The sequence below is a fragment of the Hippopotamus amphibius genome, chromosome 13 (assembly GCF_030028045.1).
Source record: "Hippopotamus amphibius kiboko isolate mHipAmp2 chromosome 13, mHipAmp2.hap2, whole genome shotgun sequence".
In the NCBI taxonomy this organism is placed as follows: domain Eukaryota; kingdom Metazoa; phylum Chordata; class Mammalia; order Artiodactyla; family Hippopotamidae; genus Hippopotamus; species Hippopotamus amphibius.
In genome coordinates, this window is record NC_080198.1 from 44,811,377 (window position 1) to 44,836,944 (window position 25,568).

A 25,568-nucleotide genomic window follows, 5' to 3' on the forward strand; every position below is an offset into this window, starting at 1 on the left:
CAGCAAATACTAGCACCCCAAATAAGGCAAAATCAAGGAGGGGCTGGGCGCTCATCCCTTCCTGGCTTTCCCTCATCTCTCCATAACTCCATCCTGCCCTAGAAGGTCAGCGGCCCGAGTTCCCCGCGGTGTAGGGAGGGAAACCCGGGTGGGAACTCCGACGCCCCTGCGGATCAGCCAGAGCCTGGAGTAGGACCTCCTTCAAGCAGCCGCACACCCCGCAGGCGCCCAGGGACGCGCAGCCCTCGCCGCCCCTCCACGGAACACCGCCCTCCCTCCTCCCCCGATCACAGTCATCCACCAGCCGCCCTACCCCACTGCCACCACCGCGGGAAGCCTCGAGCGCACCGTCTCGAACCCTCGGAAAGAGGGCAAGGCAACCACCAGCATCTGGGCCGCGAGAAGGCGCCCTTCCAAGGGCGCGGAGCCAGTGAACCCGCGCCCCATTCTAAGGAAGGATAAACCGAGCCCTGAGGACGCAGGGTGCAGGCGGGCTGGCCCGACGTCACCCGCCGAACCTTGGCAGCGAGGCATCAGAGGCAGGCGGCCCAGGTCCGGGTCTTTCTCTGTATCTCAGTGTCCCAGGCTGTAAACCAGGGAAGGCGGGAGCGGGAAGACGGGTTGTTTCAGGCGGGAGGCGGCGAGCCCGGGCCCGCGCGCTGGCAACAGCCCTTGCCTCCCCGCGTGGGGGCGCCGGAACTTCGGTCCTGCCTCCTTCCGGAGGTGCTCGCGCCCAGACGTGCGACGGCGCCGGCTCGCCCTCCTCCCCGAAGCACGACCCCCCGCCCCCGCCTAGCCGAGAACGGTCTGGGAGCCCAGGCGGCGCCGAGCGAGCCCTGCCCAGTGGCCGGGGCTCCGGGGAGGCACGGAGGAACCCGGAGTCGGGACTCGCGCGCGCCCTGGCTTCCCCTCGCCTGGCCTCTCCGGCGCGGGGGATGAGCTGGGGCGATTGAAAATGGGTCAGACAGTGAGCCCCACCTATCTTGCAGCCCAGGACCCTACGCAGGTCGCAGCCCTCAGCCTAGGGGATGACACGTGCTGTCTCGTAGTCCGGCCCGCCCGCACCAGCCCTCCAAGGTGCAGACGTGGAACACGGGGAGACTGGCGGGGAGCCCTCCTGGAGGAGGTGTCTCTGAAGGTGCACGAGCAGCGCGCCCTGGGGTGGGGCTAAGGGGGCGCGTGGGAGTGGGAGATCGCAGCCAGGCGCCTGGCAACCTCGCGAGCCAGGCAGGGAAGGACCGGGCCGGTTGGGGTCTCCCGGGGATACGGTCCGAAGGGACGAAGGCTTGCCCACACCTCGCGACCGAGGACTGACGTGGGGGACTGGCGGAGGGGGCGCTGGGACTCCGCGCTCCACGGGGCGCCCCCAGCCCCGCCCCACACCTGCGCGGACGCTCCGCCTCGGTCGGGCCATTGGCTGCACCCGCCGTCCGTCAGACGAGCCCCCGGGGCCCGCCCCCGCCCCCGCCCAGAGCTGCGCCTCTTAGCGCCGGGGCCACCGCGGCAGCGCCTCGCAGTCAGGCTCCCCGCTGTCCGCCGCGCGCTGCGCAGCCCGCCCTTTCCCGGCGCGGGGCCGCCCACCGCGGGCTCGGGGCGAACCATGCGCCCGCCGAGCCCGCCGCCCGCCCGCTGGCTCTGCGTGCTGGCCGGATCCCTCGCCTGCGCCCTCGGCCCCGTGGTGAGTATCCGCCGGGCCGCCCGGAGTCCCGGCGGCTGGGAGCGCGGCGGGGGTGACGGGAGCCCAGCTGTGTGCTCCCGTCTGTAGGGAAGGCATAAGGGGCGCGGAGCACCGTGTCCCGCCTCCCCTGCGCCTCAAACCGGATCTAGACCCGAGGGCGGGGTGGGGGTCTCCGTCGCGCTTGGTCCCTTCCAGCTCCGCTTGGAGCCAGCTCAGCGCCGGGATCTGGGACACCGGTGGAGGGGCGGCGGGAAAGAGCGGGCTCCAAACTTGCCTTCCACGCAGCGGCTGTGGGTTGGCGAGGGCCGTGAATGCAAGGTCGGGGACTGTGGGTCTGGTAGACAGGAGGTTGGAGGGAGGTTGTGAGGGTCGTCCTCATGTGCTGTGCCCGTCCGGAGGAGTCTGTGGGGGCGTTAAGCTACTTGTAGGAGTGACATTCAACAGCAGACGAAGCACCGAGAACCTCGGGACCTGGGAGGGGGCTTTTGGGATCCAGTGGCTGGCAGGCGGATCCTTCCTGTGCCCTCCCACTGAGCAGAGCCGAAAGGTATGGAGCTCAAGTTGGAAGGTGGTGGGCAGCGAGGATTTAAGGTGGTGTTTATCAGGGAGGGCCAGAAACGTGCATAGAGAAAGCTGACCCTGGAGCAAACAACAAAGCAGGGGCCACCCTCCTCCTCCTACTTCTACTTCATCTCCATATGGGCGTGTTTGTGCCCCTGGTGCATGTGTGCCTGTGTGCCCCACTTGTGGGTGTGCCCATGTGTGTGCCTGGGGGTGGCTCACTTGGGCTGCGGGGCAGATTCCGGTTGAGGCAGGAGATGCATGGGTCATCTCCCTGTAAGATCAGGGAAGACCTGGAGAGTACCCAAACCCATTTTACAGATGGGCAAAGTGAGGCCCAAAGATACCAGAGCCACACCTGTCCCTGACCCAAGAGACCTGAACTGAAGTTAATTTCTTTCTACCCTTACCGCAGGACTTGAGGAAACTGCAGTTGCTGCTTGGGCAGGGCCTAAAACCTGTGGGTTCCAGGTCTGGCACCAGCTCCAGGTTGGCTGGTGGATGGATGGAGTATATTGGTCATCTAGTCTCTTCTATCCCATGATTACCTCTCTTACCATCACCTCCACCAGGGCAGGAATCTCTGTTTCCATCTATCTGATGTCTTGCACACTCTGGGGGTGGAATGCTCTTTGCTTGTCCTGGGAACAAACCTTATGACAATTGGCATAATTCCTCTCCTCCCACTGATGGCCATAGTTAGACCACCTCCCGAGCCCTCAAAGCCCCACCAAGTTCCGGCCCTGAGGCCATAGCTCTGGTGCTACTTACAGCCTCTCAGTGTCACAGAACCTCCAGGCCTCACCAGCAACCCTCGGGCTCTCCCACCCCTTGGTTCTGGCCACTCAAATTCTCTCTGGATGAGCCAGGGATCTTGAGACTACCACTGGCACCCCGTTCTCCCATTCGTGGAGGCTTCTCAGCCTAGGGGCCAAGTGGTTTCAGTGGGGTCCCCTCTCATACAACATCTGCCCGCCACCTCCTGTGACAGTCCAAACCTGGCTCTTCCCATGCCTACCCTCACCTTTCTTTCCACATCTAAATTGGTTAGTTCCCAACTCCTCCTCCAGACAGCCTTCCCTGATTGCTCCAGCCCACTCAGCCCTTCCTCCTCTGACTCCACCCTTCAATCATACTCACTGCCCAGCCTGGGCTCTTTTGACCATCCCATGGGATCAAGGGCTAATGTCTCTCACCCTCCCATGTCCCCTACAGCGCAATGCGGGGCTGGGCCCACAGAGGGAGGAGAAGGGACTCACCCAGGAGTAGGTGAGGGTAGGCTGGAATGAGGGGCCCCCATTTCCCTCTCTATTTCTCCCTTCCTCCCACCAGTCACCACTTGCTCCCACACTGAACGGATACCAGGCAATCCTGCTCCAGGCAGACTGGGGGAGTGGGGGGTATGTTATCAGAGTCATAAAATGGCAGCTGCAAAGTTCAGTTTGAAAGCCCAAGGCCTTATCACTGATGTTTATGGAGCCCTGACCTCAGTTTGGGAAGAGGAAATCTCTGAACAGGGAAGCAAAAAAAGGAAAGAAAACCTCCAGTGTCTCAGAAGAGGAAGTCTGCTCCAAGGCCACCTTTCAAGCCTTCCACTGCCCTTACCCGCTGGGCAGCAGGCACAGGGACGCCTCATTGGTAGCAGAATTGATCAGCCAGTGCTCAGCCCAAGGGTGGGGGTGGGAGGTGTCACAGAGAAGGAGCAGACCCACTCCCTGCCCTGGGAAGGTTCTCCAGCTGGTAAGGGAGCACAGAGCCAGTGACCTGGGAGAATCAGCCCAGGTAGGTGTAAGGGAGCAGTCAGGGAAGGCTCCCTGGAGGAGGCAGGGCAGTCCCTGAAGAATTTGGCCAAATGGTCCAACTATCCACCTTGAGACCATGAAAAAGCTTCTGCTGTCAGGACCAGTGAGCCTGACCCCAGAAGGAGGAGGAAGCCCTCAGCTCCTCCCAGACTGGGATGGCCCAGGGATTGGGGGAGGCTTGGTTCCTCTGACTCCTCTCTGAGGCGAGATGCTGGCCTTCTGCTCCTGAGGGTTTCACCTTGCCATAGGCATACTGCCCCAGCCATCTGCTTCCAGCTGCTGCAGAAGCTGTCCACGGCTGCCCAGCCCTCCCAGCCCCCAAGAGGCCATCCTGGGGGCTTTAGGAACATGGCTACAGCAGGGTCAGGTCTCCTCCTTAAGCCAAGTGACAATGTCAGTTAGGCCTGCTCAGGGCTCCCCCAGGACTGTGCTGAAAGAGTGAGCTCCCTTCAGAGGTTTCCACCCTCCTGTGCTGCCCTGAGTCTCTGTCTTTCCTGACGTTTCTGGAACTTCTATGATGAGGAGCCTGAGCTGGGTCCTCACCTCACACCATGGCAATGGCCAGTTGACCTGGAGAACATGTTTCCTTTCTGTGGAAGGGCCTCTGTTTCCTCGTCACAGAAGGGAGGTTGAGAACCCTTGGCCCAACATGTAGGAGAAATGGGAAGAGAGGCCAGCTCCACCCTGGCTGGGGCAGAGTCTCCCTCACCCACCCCACCCCCAGCCTCACGACTGACTGTGAAATGGGCTTGGCCTTCCAGTCAGGACATCTGTGAGATCTGAAGGAGGTGAAAGTGCTGTGTGAACTGTGTGACAGGTCTTTCTTTCCTCTCGATCCCCAGCTAGGGAGCCCTACGGACCCCTCTTCAGCCCTCTCTTGCCCCCCCTTGCCCAGGGGTTTCCAGGGCAGGTAAGAGTCCTGCGGACAGGGAGTGGTGTGTCTTCATGGGTGGCCAGACTATCTGGGGGGTGAGGCTCCAGGCCCAGGCAGGCGACAGATGATGGGCCTCCCTGCACGCGGGTAGCCTCATGGCTTCCCAGCCCGGGAGGAGCCTGCCACTCACAGGGGCCCCTTACGGCGGCCCCCCGGCCGTGGATGCAGGAATGGGGCCAGCGGACTAGACAAAGCCCCGTCCTTTTCTCCCTGCTCCTCCTTCTCAACCTCCCAGACTCCGCCCTCCCCTGTCTGACTCTCCCAGCACAAAGCTGTTCTCCCTGCACCCAGGAAAATGTATAAGATGTGCACACTCTCTCACATACCTTAGATGTGTTTCAGAAGAAAAGGAAATACAATTTAATCTCTCCACTACATTATGGGTTGTTTTTTTTTTAACTTTTATTGTGAACACTTTCAAACATATTTTTTTGGAAAGTGGAGTGAATAGTATAGGGAATGTGGAAATACCCGTTTCTTGGAGTGATGTCACCAAAATGGCAGTATAGGAATTTCCAGTGTTTTTCCACTCCCAATTTCTAGTTGAAAGTTATTAGCCTGTAACCATTAATATTTGCATCATTTGCTTTTGGGGGGACTGAAGTATTTTAAAATCCATTATAGACCAAATTATTTTAAGATGCATCTCTAAAACCAAAGGATATTTTCCCGTACAACTATGATACCATCATCACACCTAACAAAATTAACAGGGATTCCTTAATAGCTGATATCCTGATATCCCCCAGCAGTATCAGTATTTAACCAAGCATCGCAAGATGAGTGGTGATATTATTGGGGCGGGGGGGGGGGGACCTATTGCAAGGAACTTTCCCGTCTCTGTGGTGATGGGACTATACCACAAGCTGGCAAGTGGGTGAGGGGATGAGACCTTCAGCAAGGTGGGTGGGCAGCAAGCTGCGCTTCACTGGACAGGACCCAATCTTATATGTACCCCCTCTCATGTGGTTCATGATGTGAAGGTCCATATCTCCCAGAAAGAGCCTCCCGCCATCTTAAAAACAAGTTCTTCCTGCCCAGGGGGTCATCAGAGGAGGGGAAGAGGCCACCAGCCGATGTATCAAGGACTTACGGCTCCCTGTGTCAGTGCCCTGCTCTCTGCGGGTGACCTGACACCAACATCACCCACAGACAGTGTGTCTGAAAGTGAGTGTTCTTTCCCTAGTGGTGCCCAGGATGACTTGCACAGGACAGAGGATTTAAACCTGTGTGCCTGCCGCCCCTGCTTTGCTGGCCATCCTCGTGGTGATCCTCTGCAAAGAAAGCATAGAAGGCTTCGTGGCCCTGAGTAAACCTTGCAAGATGGGCCTTTTGAGGGACCACAGGCTGAACACCTTTGCTTGCATTCTCCTAATAATGAGAACCCTTGTCCTGGTACCACCCTAAGCTGCGGAAAGTTCTCTCTTGCCCCAAAAGACCCGAGCCTGCGTCCCTATGTCTCCCTCTTTTTCTTACCCCCGTGCCCCAACGCCAGTTCTCACTCCACCCTCCTACCCACCCCCCAACCCTGAGCTCAGCCTTCCTCAAGATTTGCAGAAATGGGAGGCTTTGGACTATTGGCAAAAGGATGCGAAAATACAGGGAGGGGGAGAGAAATCAGACTGTAGCAGGGGCAGGGGAAAGCCAGGCTTGAGAGCTCTCCTCTGGAGGGCACGGCTGCCCCTTATCAGTGGGAAAGATATTCAGACTGCCTGGGGTTCCACAGGGCGTTCAGGCTGGGGCTCGGCTGGGTGCGGGCGTACACGGTAAGGCATCCAGGCATGAGGGGCTGGGCGGGGGCTTTGGCAACAGCTGCTAACCCCTGGCAGTCGCCTCGTGTTCCTTACCTATGACCCTCAACACAACCCTGGATGTAGGTGGTGCTGTCATTGTCCTGATGTTACAGATGAGGTGAGGTGACTTGCCCAAGGTCACCCAGCAGGAAGTGGCAGACAGTCTGATTCCAGAACTTGGGGACTTAATTAGGCTCTGCCATCTTATAAGAGGAGCTACTTCTTCCAAAGTGGCTATGGCATGCCACATGCTGCCCTAGGACTTTAGGGATCACTTTTAATCAGTGAAATGCACAAATCAGAAGTGACGGCTCAGGGAATTGTCTCTCACGTGTGCACCTATGTAGCCACCTCCCAGATCAAGCTATTACACATTCCATTAGCCCAGCAGACTCCCTCGTGTCTCTTCTCACTAAGATGATAATTTCAGCTTCTTTTAGTGCCCTTTGCAAAACCAGGAGCATGTTTCTCCTCTTTTCTGTGACTGCTGGATCCCATGATTTACCTTTCCTTCCTATGCCTGCCCCACTCTTTTCTCCTCTTACTCCTCTCACTCCTCTCCTCTCCCCCTCACCTCCTCCTCAACTATAAGATCTCCATCTCCTCACCAATTCAAACACAAAGGCCAAAATGAAGGGGGCAGCCAGGGAAGCTGGGTTGCGGTCCTACATGCCTCTGATCACACTGCTTTCTCTCTGGGTCCTCAGTTTCCCCTCCTGACTCTGTTGCCCCGTTATTTCAGTGGTGGGAGGAGGGGCTTAAATAAATCATGGGATGTGAGGTGATAATGAGAGAATGGTAAATGTGACCCTCCCGAGCCCCCACTCTCTACTCCCCATTCCCCAGCTTGCTCCAACCATCCCTGGCAGGAAGAGAAAGAGCCCCCCTTTGACAAACCTCAGAAGCACAAATCATCCGTGGTGGCCCCCAGTACTGGGTTATTTACAGGCAGGAAGTTCTTTCTCTTGTCTCGCCTATTCCAGCCTGCTGCATCTTAGACCCCTCTCAGAGACTAGCTGCTCCTCAGAGGGACTCATATGCCCCCACCGCCCTGCTTCTGTCTCCCTTGGCTTCTCCTGACATAGTTCTCTGGCCCTGGGTGAAGCTGGAGGTTCTGATTCAAGACCAGTAGCTGCGGTCTCAAGCTTCCCTTGAGGGGGTTGGGTATGGCCCACAACACCTGAGCTGGCCTCACCCGGTCTGTCTGAGCCCCTAGCATCGAACGGCTACACCTCCCAGCATCTTCACCCTCCCCCCACAACCTCAGCCTTTGCCCCAGATATCAGAAAGCCCCACATCAGGAGGAGAAAGCAGGGCTCTTTCCCAAGCCCCTCGCAGTGGGAATAGAGAGGAAGGGGCCTACTGAGCAGGTAGAATTAACAAGACTTGGCTAATCCATGCTCCTAGCCAATGAAATGGCAGGAGACACAGGATAAGGATTGAAGGGATGTTATGGACTACTTCACTCTTGCCTGGGTCCCTTCTTCTGGGCTCAGGAACTCCTGTCACAGAGAAGAAGTTGGGGGCCCAGTCTGGCCTGAAACGCTCACCTTAAATCAACTGCAAGGTGAGACTGACTTTGAGCCTGGCTTCCTCCTCCCCACATGAGGAGGCAGGAGGCATGTTGGGAGATCTAGGCAGCGGTGGGATTAGGAAGGGTCTTGAATGGCAGTTTTGATGTGTGAGCTTTGACTCCTAGGACCATCAAAGGTTTGATGCAGGAGGATGAGGATGGGGATACACATTTCACAACGATCTCTCAGGTTGCAGGTGATGGGGCTGAAGGCTACTGCACTAGTCCAGGCATGGACTGATGAGGCCTGGCCCCTGCCTACATCTCCCAACTCGTCTCCTGATGCCTCCAGCGCCCCTTGCTGCAGCCATATCAGTCTTCTTGAATGTATTAGGCATCTTCATGCCTCCATGTTTCTGCACACACTGCTCCTACTTTCTGGAATGCTCTTACTCTACTTCTAATTGTCAAACTCTTACACAACCTCAAAGGCCCACCACTACTCTCATTCTCTGTGAATCCCACACGCCAGCTCTATCCTTCCCCGGAACCCTTCCCTGGGACCAGTAGACTTGGCCGTATCTGGCTGGGAATTTTCTAATTTCCTGTGTCTGGAGTCCGGAAGGATACTGAGCATGTTTAGAATAGGGAAGTATGTAGAAGAGGAAGTCCAAAGTCTGCCTGAATTCCTCTGTGATAAAGGCAAGAGGGAGCTGCCCTGGCCCTGTCCTCCAAAGGGCAGTGGTTGACCAGATGGCCCAAGGCAAGGCCATGGAGAGGGATTGATGCAGTCCAGACCAGTGGCCAGAGACTTAGGTCCCTCCGGGAATGTGCATTGCTGAGTGACCTCCAGTCCCTCTTTGGGTCTCTATTTCCTCTACCCTTCTCCAGATGGGGCCCGGCACTCAACTAAATTGTGGTAAAGGCAGAACTCATCTTCTAGACCACCCCCACTTTATTCAGAGATACCCCAGGCTCTCAGGTTATCCCAAGGGCTCCTGCCCTTCCTTTGCATGCTGCCTCTCAGGAGAGATTCTGGCTGTGCTGCTGAGGGAGCAGAGTTGCTTAGAGAAGTTAACTCCACACCCCTTTGCTCTCAGAGAGTAGCAAGAAGAAGCCGCCAGGAGCCCTATGATGCCCTCAGTGATTGGAAAATAAATGTGTCGTGGCAAACAGCATGGATGTAGCCCAGGCTTAAGAGGGCTCAGCAAGTGAAGGCATCAATTGTCCTGTCTTCCGAGCACAAGCCTGGACTCTTGGTTACAGGGACAGAAAACTCAACTGGCTTAAGCCATGTTGCTGGAAGCAGGGCTGCTTTCAGGCATGGCTGCATTCAGGGGCTCAGACAATGTCAAGAGGATCCAGTTTTTCTCCATCTCTTTATTCTGCCTTTAGCTGTGTGGCTTTCATCGTGTTCTACTTGGCAACAAGGTGGTGGCAGTAGTTCTAGCCACTGCGTCCTTTGAGGTTTCCAGTCCAGTGGGAAAGAACAAATCCACTTGCCTAATCGCTTAATCTAAGGTCCCAGGAATGAGCCTCCTGGCTCTGAGGAGCCTGAATTGGGCCATGTGCAAGGCACTATGGCCAGGAATGCTCTGACTGGCTTAAGTCTGGTCATATGTTGATCCCCTGGAAAGAGGGTTCATTAGAACCCCATTGACTAGGAGTGGGGAAGGACACAGTTTCCCGGATAGAGATGAAAACATGGCACCAGAGGAGGGTAAAGGATGGTAGAAGGCAGCAACACAGATGTCTACCACTATCCATCCTGCTTTCACGTTGTGGGGTGACGGCAGCTGAAAACGGGCAGGAGAAGCGGGCAAGACTGGGAAAGCACCAGAAGGCAGAACAAACCCTGTTGCTGGAGGACAACAAGCTGGGAAGGTACCTTGGGGAGACACGTGCTCCAAGCAAGCCAGAGAGACCAACAGTGGGACACAGCTGGGCTGGCCAGTCCCCGGGTTCCTCTTCCAGAGGCCACGTCTGGGATCCCTCTGGCCACTCCTCTCCCGATGCCCCAGCAGGGTGAGCCAGACGCAGATCCCTTAAGACAAAGCAAGAGTGTCAAGGTACGTGACCCCAGCACCCAGACCTCACTCATCTGTGTGCCATGAGCCTGGAAGCCACACAGTGAACGTGGATTCCATCTTGGACCATTAACTCTACCAGCCAATTAGGGTAAAGATATTCGCTGGAAAGTCCTTTAAAACTTGGCATGTGGAAAGTAACACAGATCTTTTATGGAGCAGGTTACAGTTGTACATATAACTGTTTGAAAGAAAAGATGTGAGGTTTAAGATTGTGGTCCCTCTTTGGGGTCCCATGCTTACCATGGGATTGACTTATTAAGAACAATGGTCAAAGTCACACACTTGGTGCCTAGGGGCCAGACGGGGACCCCCTTAAAAGAAGGAAATAAGGGGACCTCCCCCCATGCTCTCCCCACAGCCCTACTGCAAGAAGCCTTTGAGTCAGCAGGGGAGCTGGTTGAGGCCCATGTGGCCCACCAGGAAACTGAGGTCCAGGGAGGTGAAGACCTCGTCCCAGGGTGACGAGGGGACAAGTTGGAAGAGATGCTGAGGAACTCTGATTCTGGAGCAATCCCGCTGACTCTCCCCCCAGCCCTGTTGGGGACTGTGACATTCTTCTCCCTGGGCTCGAGATGAGGAAGCTCATGCAGGGCAGCAGCACTTCCCTAAAGCCCGAGAGACAGGCAGAAGCTGCCACCAGCCCAGCGAGCCTTTTACCCACCTGCCCCACCCAGTGGCTCCCCAGACCTGTTTCTTCTGGCTGATCCTGGGCGGCTCTCACCCCACTCACGTGTCAGCCCCAGTGGTGGTGTCTCCCTGGCACACAGGTCTGACCTCACCCCCTGATCCCTGGCCAGGGCGCAGGGGTGGGGAAGGGAGAAGCTTGGACTTTCCCATCCCTTCCCTCCGCCTCCGAGAGAGAAGGCCTGGTTGGATCAAGAGCCATCCGAAAGGGGCCTCTTGTACTTCCTGAGACCTCCCTCACCCTCATTAGATCTGATAGAGCTTAAATTATTCAGAAGCTAAGGAGCCGGGGAGGGGGGTCTGGTCAAGGAGGCCCAGAATTCCCTTCCAAGCCTGGTGTCCCAGGGGGACTGAACGCAGGCTCCTAGAATGGGGACGGGGGCTGGAAGATGCAGCCAGACGCCTGGATTCCTCCCAGGCCTGGCTCCAAGGACCGGAAGCCAGGGTCCAACTCATAACGAGGTAGCACTTGCCAGGCCTCTCTCATCCACGGAGACTGAAGCAGGGACCGACCTCCCAACCCTAGCTGCAGAGTCCAGTGGGCCAGCTCTGGACTCTAAGGAGAGGCCCTCTAACCTCTGTCTGGAGTCCTGCCACCCACAAAGAGGCACCGTTGTTACAGCCACAGTACTGCTGGAGCCACCAGGAAGCCATGACAGGGCCCTCAAGGTAGACCCCACTGTGGGGACACGGGACAAGAGCTGGGAGTCAGATCTAGGTCAGGGTGAGGCTTCAGTCTCAGGTCGAATTCAGTCTGGGGGTGGGATTGCGGTTCAGTCTGGAACTTGGATCTGTCTGGCGACTGGGCCTTGCTTGGTGCCAGGCTCCCGGAGTCCGCGGATGACAGGTAGGCCATGGATGAGGCTGACAGGTCCCCCCCCGCCCCCGATCTCTGCCCCCCAGGGCGGCTGGGCAGTTGGGCTGCAGCAGGAAGAGTGTGACTACCTGCAGATGCTCGCGGTACAGCACAGGCAGTGCCTGGAGGAGGCCCAGCTGGAGAACGAAACAGCAGGTGAGGCCCGTGGTGGCAAGAAAGACCCCCCCGCCCCACCAAAGAGCCCCCCTCCCTCACACCGCGAGCCCAGATCCACCCTCAGGTCCAGGCTGACTGGCTGCAGCGCCATCAGTTCGAATGGTAGCACCCTCTGGGCTTCACTGCCCAATCCTGTGCTCCCCACATTTGGCTCAGCAGCCCTGGGGTGAGAATGGGAGGACGTAGAGGGCTTTCTTCAAAAGCTGCAGCTCGAGCCAGACTCAGAAGGGCAGGCAGGATTTGGAGAAGCAGAGAGGCTGGGACGTAGGGAGGCGCCGAGGCCATCTGTCCCTGGCGGGTGGGGAGTGGGTACAGGGTTCAAGCCTCCCTGTGAGGGAGGGGGAGGGCTGGAGCAGTGGGGCTCCTGGACCTCCCTCCCAGAGGCCACCTCCCTGAGGCCGAGCTTCCAGTTACATAGCAGCCTGGCTCAGGAGCAGGGAGCACCTTTTCTTCCTGGCTCCCCAGTCCCCGCATCTCACTGAGGCTGACAGATATGCACCCTGTCCTGGGTCCCTCCTTCTGGGCCCTGGTGCCCAGGCTGTCTGCCTCCTGCAGAGACAGTGAGTGTGTGTAGCGTCACAGATGGCCTTTGCCTCTCCCAGCTCTCAAGGAAGGACGGCCCCCTGTCTCCCAGGGCCCTGAGACCGTGGTCTGGGTGGAGGGGTGGCTGGATCTGCCTGCTGCCTACACACACCCCACCCTCGGGGCAGGGAGGCAGGACCAGGCTGCAGACGGGCCTTGGAAAGCCTCCACAGTGGGGTCCAGGTTCATGGGCAGCCTCGAGAGGCCCAGACCCCAGGCTGTAGGCCCCATTATAGCACCTCCTAAGGCCCCAAGGGCAGGCCACCCACCCTCGTGATCCCAGTGAGGTCACTGCTGGCACACCGTGCCTGTCAGGTGCCAACACCCTGTCACCAGGCCGCTGGCCTGAGATCCAGAGGGGGGCATGTACGGGTCTGTGGGCGGTGAGTCTGCCCGTGACCTTGTGAGGGGCCCTGGGCATGTTCATGTACATCCCGCTGTGTGCTCCTGGCCCCTTCTGTCTAGGGCTGTGTCTGTGCCTCTAGGGTGTCTTTGTGTGTTGGAAGCATGTATCTGTGTAAGCCTAGACCTGCCTGGATGTGTCTGCCTGATGTGGTGTGTGTGTGTGTGTGTGTGTGTGTGTGTGTGTGTGTGTGTGAATGTCTGTGGTATGCTCCGTCATGTCTATACACGTGTGTCTGTAAGTTGCGTGTGTCTCTCTGTGCCTGTGTTTGCTTGTGTCTGGTCTTTCCACACCCAAGTAAGTATACAAGTATGTATGTTTGCATATGTGTCTGTGATTCTCTGTGCCTGGGAGTGCTTGTCAGTGTGTGTGTCTCTCTGTGCACACACGTCTATAAAATGACACAGCAGAGCCCCCCCCCCCCCCCCCCCGCCTCGCCATCCCCCACCCCAGGCTGGACTTTCCTTCCTGTTGAGGTGGTGGCCCCCGTAGGCACGCACAGCCAGCCTGGGCCCTGGGTCTCTGTGGGCCTGGTGACATGTGTGGTGGGACACGCGTGGCCTCCCTGGGAGACACACAGAGAACACTCCCGGGCCCAGCTCACAACCACAGGGCCTCCAGGCGCCCAGCGTTTTCTTGGCTGTCACCCCCTCTCAGCTGTCTGAGACCCTGTTCCCAACCCCGCTGCCTCCTACAGGAAGCCTCCCTGATCAGGTGCCCCCTACCGACCCCTCTTCCCTGGCTCCCCACCCTTCCCCCCACTCCTCCACCCCCCCGGCCGCTGGCCTGTGCCACAGCCCAGTTCACACCCAGCCCTGGTGGCACTGAGATTCCTTGAGGCCAAGTGTGGCCACCCCAAGGGCAGAGCCCAACCTCCCTCTCCTCTGTGCCGCTTCTGGTGGAGCTGAGCTCAGGGCCGGAGACCCAGCTCCGAATCCACTCCTGATCTGGGCCGCCACCGGAGACCTAGAGAGCCCAAAGCCTGGCAAAGACCCGGACACAATAGCTGGCCTGCAAGACAGGGTGCGCCCTGCATTGTCAGGGCTCTACACAGTCCAGCTGAGCAAAATTCCTGGAGAATCGACACCAAGCCCTTCAGAACAGGTGGAGTGCAGGAGGTTTGCTGGAGCCAGAGCGTGAGAACAGGCTGTCCCCCTCGCCAGTGATGTGACCTCGGGCTAGTTACCTAATTGCCCTGTGCCTCAGTTGCTCATCTGTAAAATGGGAGGGTTAAATAAGTTATTCATGTAAAGAGGGTAGAACAGTGTCTCCCACATATAAAGGCTACATGAATGTTTGCTGATGATATTATGCACAGGGTCTTAAATCGCTAGCAGGATTTGACTGGCCTGAAGGGCAGCTACGTGGCCTCCAGGGATGCTGGAACAGGAATGGAGGAGAGACTAGGAGCCAGATTGAGGCCACAGAGGACTCAGGATAGGACGGGTGGTAGCTGATGGGGTCCCCAAGGCAGGGAGGCTGTGCTCTCTGACCAGGCCTCAGAGATCCAGGTGTTCTCACGCTTCAGCTGCAGGTTCCACCTGGCTACCGCAGCCCCAGAAGGTACCCCTCTCCGCTGCTGGCCCACTTTAGCATTCAGAGGCCTGAGGCTCTTCCCCAAGCAGGGATATCCTTCTGCCTCCTCTTCCCATGCCCTCTTCTTGGGAACGTGTGAACCTTCGGACCTGGGCTGGGCTGGGTTTGGCCCAGCTGGCGTTGACTTTGGCTCAGGGGTTGGGTTTCCTGAGTAAATCTGTGGGACTGGCAGGGTTGCAAAGAGACAATTAAACCTCCCTCAGGGGAGGGCATCCAGAGAAGTGCTTGTTCCTCAGGGGCACCCAGACCTTGAACATGGCATTTGCATCTGCCTATTAAAGTGGATCCCTAGACCCCCCTGTGCATCCTTCACCAGCCAGGCCTTCAAGGCTAGTAGGTACACAGTGGAGAACACAGCCTGTGATGGAGGGTTTTCTCCAAACTCACTCCCTAATCACCACCCCCTGTCACAATTCACAATTTGGAGGCATCTGTGTTGTTTTGTGAGTTTTATGAAGACTCTTGGAGAACTAGCTAAACCCCAATATACCCATTACCCTATCATACCCAACAGCTCCTTTTCATAACAAATATTTTCTAATGTCTCCTTTACTAATATAAAATGAAATTTAGGACACACACTTTTTTTTAATGATGTTCTAGTCATAACGTAAAACAAAAATAGATGTGTGTAATAAAATACTCTGTACACATTCCAGCACAATCACACCAAAAGATAAGAAGACATAGTCTAAAGGTTGTACCTATAAATATAAATTCTGGGAATGTGAGAGCTTTAAATATAGATTGATATATATGCTGGTTGCATCACTGACCCAGGTTCACGGGCAGCGTTGCCGTAGGTAACGTGATTTTCCAAAACATTGAACAACTCTCAGTAAAGTTCAGAACACAATAAAGCCCAGTCTTCTCTCCTTTAACTTGGCGGTTGCATTCCTGGAAAACTAGTATTGTCAAACTCGTACAATAAGTACCTTGTGTTTATATGCAAAAGGGAGAAAGAGTCTAGCCTCTGGTCATTACAAAAGGTTTTCATCTATGCAAATGCCAAGCAACTCATTTGAAAGTCCCAACGCTACACAATTCATCATTGTGCAGGACCATGCAGGATGCCTGCCTGGCATCCCTATCACCTGCCCATTGAATACTGGGGACCCCCCCCCAATCTCTGCAACAAAACCCCACGACTGTTTGAAACACACAGGAGCACTCTCTCACCAAGGACCATGGGGCTGCAGTTATGCCTCCTTCTCCCTCTTCCCTGTACAGCCCTGTACAGCCTGGGCAGGGCTGTGCCTCCCCTCTCAGGCTGGAGGCTCCTCAAGGTGGGAACCTGGAGGAGGAGGAAAAGAGTGGGTGCCTGTGGGCTCCAGCCCCAAGGCCGAGACCCCTGGCGGCCACGCTGACCCGTGTGTCCTCTGCCTTCACCCCACAGGCTGCAGCAAGATGTGGGACAACCTCACCTGCTGGCCAGCCACCCCTCGGGGCCAGGTGGTCATCTTGGCCTGCCCCCTGATCTTTAAGCTCTTCTCCCCCATTCAAGGTAAGAAGCCCGGGTTGAAGGGCAGGAGCTAGGTGGCAGGAGTGGAGCCGGCTGGAGTGGGGACTCACTTCTCGAGGAAGTGAGAAGGCAAAGGAGGTGCTCAAAGAGGCCGGAGCCGTCACGGGCAGGGGACTTCCTGGAAGAGCTTGTCCTGACACCAGTTCTCTCAAGGACTCATGGAATTTGATTAGCTCGTCACAGAAAGATAAGTATGTGAGAAGGTCACATGAAATATTTGCTCAGCAATTGATAACTGATTGACTGACAGTTATGGCTCCCGAGTTGCCATTGTTTGGGGCTGGTCATTCGCTGCCTGGAGGCAATGACCTTTCAGACTCTGTGAAACTGGCCTTTCTTATATATCTTGCCATGTTCTGCTTAAATGAATGTTCACATATAAGGCAGAAAAGAAAAGGGGGACGCTCTTTAGGAAGTGGGCTGTCTTGCTACCAGTAATAAAGGAGGCTTATGGCCCATGGTAAGTCATCCTTTCATTCAGTGAATGTTCATTAAACACCTCCTAGCTTGACCGGCCCTGGGCTCGACAAACACAGCGCGGGACAGAGGCATAAAATGCCCTGTCCTCAGGGAGCTCACGTTCTAGTTGGAGAGACATTTAGCAAGAAACAAACGCACACATTAGAAATGGTAAGTGGTGCTGGGAGAGAGAAGACGGGGAGCGACCTAAGGGAGGCATCATGGCGGCCTCTCGGAGGTGATCCTGCAGCTGTGGTCTGAAGACCTGCGCTGGGAAAGAGCCATGAGGATCCTGGCGGGGGGATCGCTGAGAGGACCAACAGCCCGTGGGATGAGCCCTGGGGAGACTCATTGAGGCTAGTGTGGCTGGAGCAGCGAGCCCAGGGAGGGAGGAGAGGAAAGAAACAGGCGGGCAGAGGCCAGACCACGCCGGCCTGGAGGCCTTGAGGCCACTGACAGGACTTGGGCTTTTCCTAAGTTCGCTGAGAAGCCACAGCAGGGGTTAAGCAGGTGATGGAAACAGTCCAGTTCGGGTTTTTAACTGATAACTGGTTTCTGTGAGAAGAGAGGATTCTAGGAGTACAAATGGGAAGACCCAACCCCAAGGCAGACAAGAGATGATGATGGTTTGGACTCGGGTGGAGAGCAGGGCCGGGGAGGGAAGTGGGAAGATGCAGGGGGGAAGTGTGAGAGGGAGGGAGGACTCGAGTGTGCCCTGCTCATGTGTGGGTTTGATGAGCTGGGGGAGGACAGAGGGAGGAGCAGGGCTGGGGTAGGAAGGGTTAGTGATGAATGGGACCTAGGTAGGTGTCAGAGTAGAAAGTCTCTCCCTCCAGGTGGCCTTTCCCCCTCTGGACATGTTTCCCTATCTGTAAAATGGGAATAAGAGGTGGACCAAATGGTGTCTTTGGGGCTGGCCAGTTTTGCTCCCCAGTGCCCGGTGTTGCAGCCTCAGCAGTGAAGGAGAGATCTGAATGCCCTCCCCGAGGGTGCCCTCCATGAGTGTCAGCCACGGGTGTGCTGTATTCCAGACTAGCACCCACCTAGCCCAGCCCTCTTCCGGGAGACACAGCACCTGGGCAGGTAGGAGATGAGCTCCCCCGGCAGCTCTCATAATGCTCCCTTCAGCAGAGCCTGGCAACCAGCCTTTCCTCAGATGCCTGGAAGCACCTGCTATTGCATTTGACTCTGACTCTATGCTAATTGCATTCTTCCTGAGGCTTCCTTCTGTCCCTGCTGGAATTGTAAAGGCGGCTCCTTCACTTGAGAACCTGGACTCCAGCCCACCATCTGGCTCACCCTGAGGCTGCCTGCCTCAGTGGGGCCCACACCGAGCCTTTGGGCAGATGAGAGAAAGGCGGCCTTTCCTCAGGTGGAGTCAGCTTCTCACCAGAACCCACCTAGTGACAAGCTGAACATGAAGTACACTTTGGCCCCTTGTGCAGTGAACAACCTGCACAGCTATACTTGGCAGCCTTGCCTCTGAAAATGATGACGAGCAATGGGAGACTGGGCTAGGGGCTGAATATGTAAAGGAAAGAGGGTGTGTTTTCCTGGGCAACTAGATGAAGAAGGTGTGAGCCTAGATTCCAAAGAGGAAAGTTTGCAAGTAAGGGAAGTGTGGGAGAGGAGTCATGGCAACCCCAGCTCATGCCCCTTTGGGTAACAGGAGTGGGGAAGGAGTGTCTTCCCTGGAAGGGTTGGAATGGACCTGGTTCTACAGGGAAAGCTGAAGAAACCTCATAGAAGGTAAAGGTTGTAGAGAGTTAAACAGAAGTCATTTGGCCAGGCTGGGTAAAGAACCTGGGGAGAGGGGGTGGCCAGGCAAAGATTGCCCACCAAGGCACCAAAATGTTTGTGGAGGCCTAGTCCTTTTTTTTTTTTTAATTTCTTTTTATTGGAGTATAGTTGCTTTACAATGTTGTTGGTTTCTGCTACACAGCAAAGTAAATCAGCTACACGTATACATGTATCCCCTCTTTTTTGGATTTTCTTCCCATTTAGGTCACCACAGAGCACTGAGTAGAGTTCTCTATGCTATATAGTAGGTTCTCATTAGTTATCTGTTTTATACATAGTAGTGTATATATGTCAGTCCCAATCTCCCAGTTGTGGAGGTCTAGTCCTTTTATATGTGGTCTGCATGTCTTTCATCTGTGGTGTTTTTGCCTTTAAATATTTGAAGAGACTTTTTTAAGAGTAAAAAGTAGGACAGCTATTTTGATGAGGACACACCACAGTCTATATTACCTGTGTCTACAGGGTCTGCGGGACACCTCCTCCCCCCTGCATCGAGTGAAGCCATAGATGAGAAGGTCTTGTCAACCTAAGACATCTGCGCTGGCTGGCTGGGGTGGGGCACCATTGACAGGATTTCAGCAAGAGGGCGCCATGGTCAGCTCTAGATTTTAGAGCAATCCCTCTAGCCATCTCAGTGTGTGGAGCGGGTTGGAGGGGCAGGAAAACAGGGAGACCCATCAGGAGGCTCCTACCTAATCCAGGGGAGCCGGGACAGTGCTGGTGTCGAGGAAGGAGAGGCTGGGGCAGGCCTGGTGAGAGAGAGATGAGTGGGGAGAAAATGATCCCCGATTTCTACCCGAAGTCACCGAGTAGGGCTTTTCACGTGGAGAACTAAGGAAGGATGGGGGCATGGTGGCAGTAACTTCTTTCTTGAGACATGGCAAATGGGAGGAGACTGGGAGAATGTGGGGTGTCCCTCCCAGCACAAGGTTAAAGTCCCTTCCCCTCTCTTGTGCCCTCCGTATCCCCCATTACACACACAGGGTCTGTCTGTTCCCAGGCCCAGACCGGGGAAGAGACTGTTGGCTGCTCCTAGGATCCCATAGTGACTTCCACTGAGATCTTCTCAAAAGCAGTTCCCTTTGAGGCCTTGGTCCCAGTCCCAGGCTCTTCAAAGAGGCCTCCCAGCCGTGAAGATGACCCACTATCCCCTGCCCTCCCCTGCCACCTGGGCAGTCGGGGCTCCGGGAGACAAAGTCCCCCTTCAGCCACTGCTGGGAGCCCAGAAACATGTGGAGTCGGGCTGACCTAGGTCTGCATCCCAGGCCTGCTGCTTCTTTGCTGTGTGACCATGGGCAAGTCACCCAACCTCTCTCAGCCTTGGCATCCCCATCTTTTAACAGGACAATTGATAACTCCTGCTCACTAGCCTTGACGCATTAATGGTTGCTCCCCAGTGCTCCCACAGAAGGCGTGCGAAGCTGCTGTGTAAACACTGATGGGTCACCCAGGCTCGCTAGCTTAATTCATGACAATCCCAGGTGTCCACTATGTCATGGGCCTGGCCTCATCGAGCGCTGGGCCCTCAGGCGACTGGGGACCCAAAGCCTGAGGCTTAAGTGTTCCTGCTTTAAGGCTGGCTGATTTGGCCTTGTCCCCTTTTTCTATTTGCCCCAGTCTGGTGGGAACAGTCCCCCAAGAATCAGCTCCTGGGAGGGCGCATGGCCTCAGGGCCCCCAGTGAGCTCCGGAGATCTGGGAGTTTGATGAGCGGCTGCTTGAAGGCCGGTCCACCCTCTGCTGCAATGGAGGAAAGCGGAGGGGCAGTGTGGAGATTTTTCTCATGCCTTGGGAGCCTTCTGCTGCAGTGCGATTGGGAGGCCTGTGCAGAAAGGGGCCACCAGGGCAGGAAACTGGCCCAACCTAGTGCCCCTTCCTCAGCAAAGTCTTCCCTGGAACCCCTGGGACCTCACGGTGGAGAGAGACCCAGCTGACTCCTCCTTCCCGGCGATCCCCCACCCCTAGCTCTCTCTCAGTTCCTCATCCATAAAGTAGGGTGACAAGAACCTCTTTCAAATGGTGGCCAGGAGGATTTATAGAAATAGTGAATAGGGAATTACCTGAGATGTTCTGAGCACACGGCAAAGTTTAGAAATAGAAAACATATGCACAGTGACCCTCCCTGAGCTCAAGATGGCTTGGCAGCTCTCACCTGGACACCTGAAACAAGTCCTCAGTCACCTCAGTGCAGATGAGGGCCAAGGTTACCTGGGAAGACTATGGGGACCACACCTGCTCTACCCTGTCCTGTCCACGTGGCCTTGAGCAAGTGAACAGCTTCTTGGAACCTCGCTTCTCAGCTGTGAAATGGGATTACCTTCCCATTGGATGGTTGAGGGCTTCAAAAAGATAATGTGCCTCAAGTGCTCTGTACAGTGTACCTGGGAAAAGTTCCCAAAACGTGCTTTATGATGGTGCTGGTGCTGCTGGTGCTGCTGGTGCTGAGGCTGGTGCTGAGACGGGTGCTGCCGCTGGTGCTGATGGTGGTGCTGCTGCTGGTGCTGATGGTGGTGCTGCTGCTGGTGCTGAGGCTAGTGCTGCTGCTGGTGCTGCTGCTGCTGCTGGTGCTGGTGCTGAGGCTGGTGCTGATGCTGATGCTGGTGCTGAGGCTGGTGCTGATGCTGATGCTGGTGCTGAGGCTGGTGCTGATGCTGATGCTGGTGCTGAGGCTGGTGCTGATGCTGATGGTGGTGCTGCTGCTGGTGCTGAGGCTGGTGCTGATGCTGATGCTGGTGCTGATGCTGATGCTGGTGCTGAGGCCGGTGCTGATGGTGGTGCTGCTGCTGGTGCTGAGGCTGGTGCTGATGCTGGTGCTGAGGCTGGTGCTGATGGTGGTGCTGCTGCTGGTGCTGAGGCTGGTGCTGATGCTGGTGGTGCAGGTGAGAAAGGAGCTAGAGGGCACGGATGTCAGGACCCATCTTCTCTCTCAGCTCTTCCTCATAGCCTCACCTTATCTCTTTCCCTACTTTTGTCTCCCCCCACCTTCTTCCTCATCCTCTCACCTCCTCCTCCTACCTGTTCTCTCTCCCCTCATCCTCTCTCCCTCTCCTTTCCCTGCTCCTCCTTCCCCTCCTCCCTCCTCTCCCTCCTTCCCTCCCCCACAACAAGCCTGGCAGGCAGGCTGTCTCCTGGACTCGATGTCTCTGTAATGGGTCCTGGGATGGGAGCGAGGGGCTCTTCTCTGGCTCACCCATTTTCTACTCAGCTCCTCCCCTCCTTGGAGAGTGGGGAGCCTTGGGGGCAACCCTCACCTCACATGGCCCTGTCCCTTTGCTGCAGCCCTGGACCAGCTTCAGTGGTTCGGCCCCAAGATTCTGCAACACTGTAGCTTGATCATTCTCAAGCTTGCCTTTGCCTGGGCAGGTGCCCCAACCAGGAACTCCTGCTTCTCCATGTGTGAGGACTTCACATCTGTGCCCTTATCAGAGGCCCTCCACCTCCTGCCTCACCTTTGATCCCTTTCCAGCAGCACATCTGAACCCCCGGCCCCCAGGTGTGGGAGGAAACCCAGAACCATAGGCCCAGGCAGGCTGACCTGGGAGGGCTGGGCAGGCCTGGGCCCCTTGCCCCAGTCAGAAGGCTGCTGTCTATACCCACAGGACAAAGAAACCATCTACCAGCATCCGTGGCCCTGTGAAGGGGGTGAGCATTCAGCTCTAGACAAGGGTTGGGGATCATTCCAGGCCTGGGATCCAGGCTGCCTGCGACAAGGATCAGAGTTCAAATTGCACCTGGGGTCAGGTTCAGACATGACAAGGGGCATGAATATCGGCTCTGACTGTCATCTGTGATGGAGGATCCCCTGGCAGCCCTGGAGGGGCTTCTCCCTGCCCCAGGCTGCCCCATGATGCCCTGGGTGTCTAGGTCAGGACAGCTGGAGCCTGATGCCGCAGGGGGTGTTGAGAGTAGTGCTGAGCACAGAGGCAGCCAGGCCCCACCCTCCTCCTCCCACCTACCCACTCCCGACGTCAACCTCTCTCCTCTCCACCCCGCCCTCCACCCAGGCCGCAACGTGAGCCGCAGCTGCACCGATGAGGGCTGGACGCCCCTGGAGCCTGGCCCCTACGCTGCTGCCTGTGGCTTGGATGACAATGCATCGAGTGTGGATGAGGTGGGCCTCCGTGCACCCCCCGGCCCGCCGCCCCCCGCCCCCCCACACACACCAGAACGCCTGGGCCTGCCGGCTCCTTCCACTCTCTCCCACCAAAGGGCACGGTTGCCTTCCGTGTGGGAGCCAGGACTCCCAGGGTCGGCCCTCCCCAAGCCTCCTGCCTCTCCAGGCCCCTGTTCCCCAGGGGCTCATCCCCTGGCTCCCCTGACAGGGTCCAGGAGGGGGCTTCCAGGAGGATGACTCGCAGCAGCAAAGCTGAAGCGGCACCTCCAGGCCAGGCCTGGATCCAGCCCTGGAGACGGCAGGGCAGACAGGGCCCAACCCCCCATCCCCCACCCCCATCGCATGTCGAAGGGAACCCGAGGTGCGGATCCTGGAAGGAACCAGCCTCAGATACCCAGCAGCCAGTCAGGGGCAGAGACAGGGACAGGACCATTGTCCTCAGTCCTAGGACAGTCCTGGAGCAGGTGAGGCATAGGTGGCTTCTGTAAGGACGTGGGGCTGGGAGACAGGGAGGGATATTGATGGGGAGGCTGGAGAATAATTGAAGTCCCGAGCTAGGAGCCCCTCACTGCTTTGGTGTGTGAATGCAGTCTGCCTCTCATGACTTCTGTCCCATCCCCGACACCCTTCGCAGACAAGGCTTTCATTCCTCCTAAGAGGGCAGCAATTTCCTCAGAGGCCTTCAAAGCCCACCAGATCCTCAGGCAGGATCTAAATCCCCTAAATCCTTTTTAACCACGGGCCTCTATTCCAGCAGGGTGTGGAAGGTGGGGAGGAAGAAGGGGCTGCCCAGTGACCGTGGCTCTGCGTGTGTGTCCGTGGGGAGGGGCCAGCAGGAAACCCTTGGCGTCCTGCTTTGTCCCACCTCCCCAGAAAGGCCAGATTGCCCTCCTCCTGCTAACCCCAGCCCCTGAGAATCCCAAGTGGGAAATCACCCTCCCCCAGGGTCTTCTTTACCACTGTCCTTTCCTCACCACTTGGCAAGAGGGCCTCATGTGGGGGTCTGAAGAGCAAGCCGTCTTGTGCCCGAGGATGCTAAGCCCAGAGTTGGCCCAGAAAGGCGGTTGGACATGTGACTGAAGAATGAATGGATGGACCAATGGGACTTGGGGGGGGGGGGGTCTTTGCTCCTTCTCCTACTGACAGTTCCCTCATGAAGGAATAGATGGGTTGAGTTCAACCCTCACCTCCACTCTGAGAGGCAGTCCTGTCTCGTCTGTGGAAACCAGGGGGTCAGGGGGTCTGGAGGCTGGAGGGGGCCACTCAGCGGCTCCTGGGAGCCCTGGGCCGCAGCCTCCTCATCTACCAAGGCAGGGCTGGGAGGCAGGATGTATAGGGCACCCCAGGCCTGCCAACACCCCCTAGGTGAGCCCCCCACCCGCACCCAACATCCTCACCCGCCTCCCTCTAGCAGCAGCAGACAATGTTCTACAGTTCTGTGAAGACCGGCTACACCATCGGCTACAGCCTGTCCCTTGCCACCCTCCTCGTCGCCACTGCCATCCTGAGCCTGTTCAGGTGAGGACCAGCCCCAGCAACAGGCCTCAAAGCAGACCGGCCAGGTCACTCCTCACCCAGCCATGCTCTTCCCCCTCTGCTGCCAGGCCCCCAGGCAGCACACAGTCCTGCCCCAGCACCCCTGCCAGGCCGGCCTCCCCTAGAGACAGCAGGTTGCTCAAAGTGCTCACCCGGGTCAGCCTCGCCCCTCGCAGGATGCCCTGTACCTGGGGATAGGGCACCAGAGGGTGGAGCCTGTGCCCTGGGATGCGGCACCTGCCAGCCTGGCTGCCCATGTGGGTAGCATACCTGGGGACAGGGCGCCCCTTCAGGGTGGGGTCTGCATTCAGAGGCTACAAGCCCTACCCTTTCTCAGAGCACTGGAGGTGTTGGTTGGGGTGGGAGTTTGAGGCCCCTTCCGCCTCCCAGATCTGGCCGCCTCCCACAGGAAGCTCCACTGCACGCGGAACTACATCCACATGCACCTCTTCATCTCCTTCATCCTGAGGGCCGCCGCTGTCTTCATCAAAGACTTGGCCCTCTTCGACAGCGGGGAGTCAGACCACTGCTCCAAGGGCTCGGTGAGGACCCGCCCAGGCCTACCTCCCTCTGCCATCTCTCACCTGAATCTCCCCTCCCTCTCCTCCCTCCTGTCTCCCCCTTTCTCTCAATCTCCCTCTCCCTTTCTCTCAATCTCCCTCTCCCTTTCTTTCTCTCTCCCTCTCCCTTTCTCTCTCTCTCCCTCCAAAGATGGGCCCCCTCCGACCCTGCCCACCAGCTCCTTGGATCCCTCTTCCCTCCCAGCAGCAGGAGGTGGCGCTTGGCCACCTGGGAGTACACACACCTACTCCTGCCGGTGAGAAGCACCTCTCCTGGGTGCAAAATGGGACACTTGGTGCCAGAGCCCACAGCCCCTTCCCACCTCTGCTACTAACTTCCCGTGTGACCTTAGAGAACTCCCTGCCTCAGTTTCCCCAGCGTGCGTGGACCTCCAAGCTTCCTGCCAACCCTCCTCTCTGCCGTCTGCATAGCCAGGGCTCTGCTCACCGTGCGCCCCTCCTGCTCCCCCTGTTGCCATCTGGAGCCAGTCCAGACCCACACAGCCCTCCTCTTCTTCTCTTCTTCCCCTGCCTTCAGTCGCTCTGGACCTTCCTAGGGAAGGCTTAAGGAATTCATCGCCCATCACTAAGGGGTCCATGTCCAGGCGATCCTGCGCTCAGGGCCCCCTCCCTGAGAGCCCCCTGAGCTGAGACAGAGAGCTTGAGACCAGCCCTGGCTTCCACTCACTTCTTGTGGTCAGTCGCTCATTGCCTTGTGAGTGACCTCAAAGACAGTGCATTATTTCAGGGGTCAGCAGTACCTTCTCCCCAAAGAGTGAAATTGAAAGTAAATCTCGGGCTTCCTAGGTGGCGCAGTGGTTAAGAATCCGCCTGCCAATGCAGAGGTCACGGGTTCGATCCCAGCTCCAGGAAGATCCCACATGCCGCGGAGCAACGAAGCCCGTGTGC

At 57.1% G+C, this 25,568-nt stretch overlaps 1 protein-coding gene across 3 annotated transcripts in view; it reads left to right on the forward strand.

Moving 5' to 3' along the window:
* Nucleotides 1-1,192: 1,192 nt before the first annotated feature.
* The window catches only part of VIPR1 (vasoactive intestinal peptide receptor 1), a 33,761-nt gene continuing 9,385 nt past the window's right edge, over nucleotides 1,193-25,568 (forward strand). Inside the window, exons 1-6 of one of the 3 annotated variants that reach the window (XM_057706306.1) lie at nucleotides 1,193-1,678; nucleotides 11,959-12,067; nucleotides 16,066-16,173; nucleotides 22,454-22,560; nucleotides 23,975-24,081; nucleotides 24,509-24,641. In XM_057706306.1, the coding sequence (XP_057562289.1) occupies nucleotides 1,601-1,678; nucleotides 11,959-12,067; nucleotides 16,066-16,173; nucleotides 22,454-22,560; nucleotides 23,975-24,081; nucleotides 24,509-24,641 (642 nt within the window). In that variant the 5' untranslated portion in view covers nucleotides 1,193-1,600. The remainder of the gene's footprint in view (nucleotides 1,679-11,958; nucleotides 12,068-16,065; nucleotides 16,174-22,453; nucleotides 22,561-23,974; nucleotides 24,082-24,508; nucleotides 24,642-25,568) is intronic. The other 2 variants (XM_057706305.1, XM_057706307.1) reach the window with 2 other exon arrangements.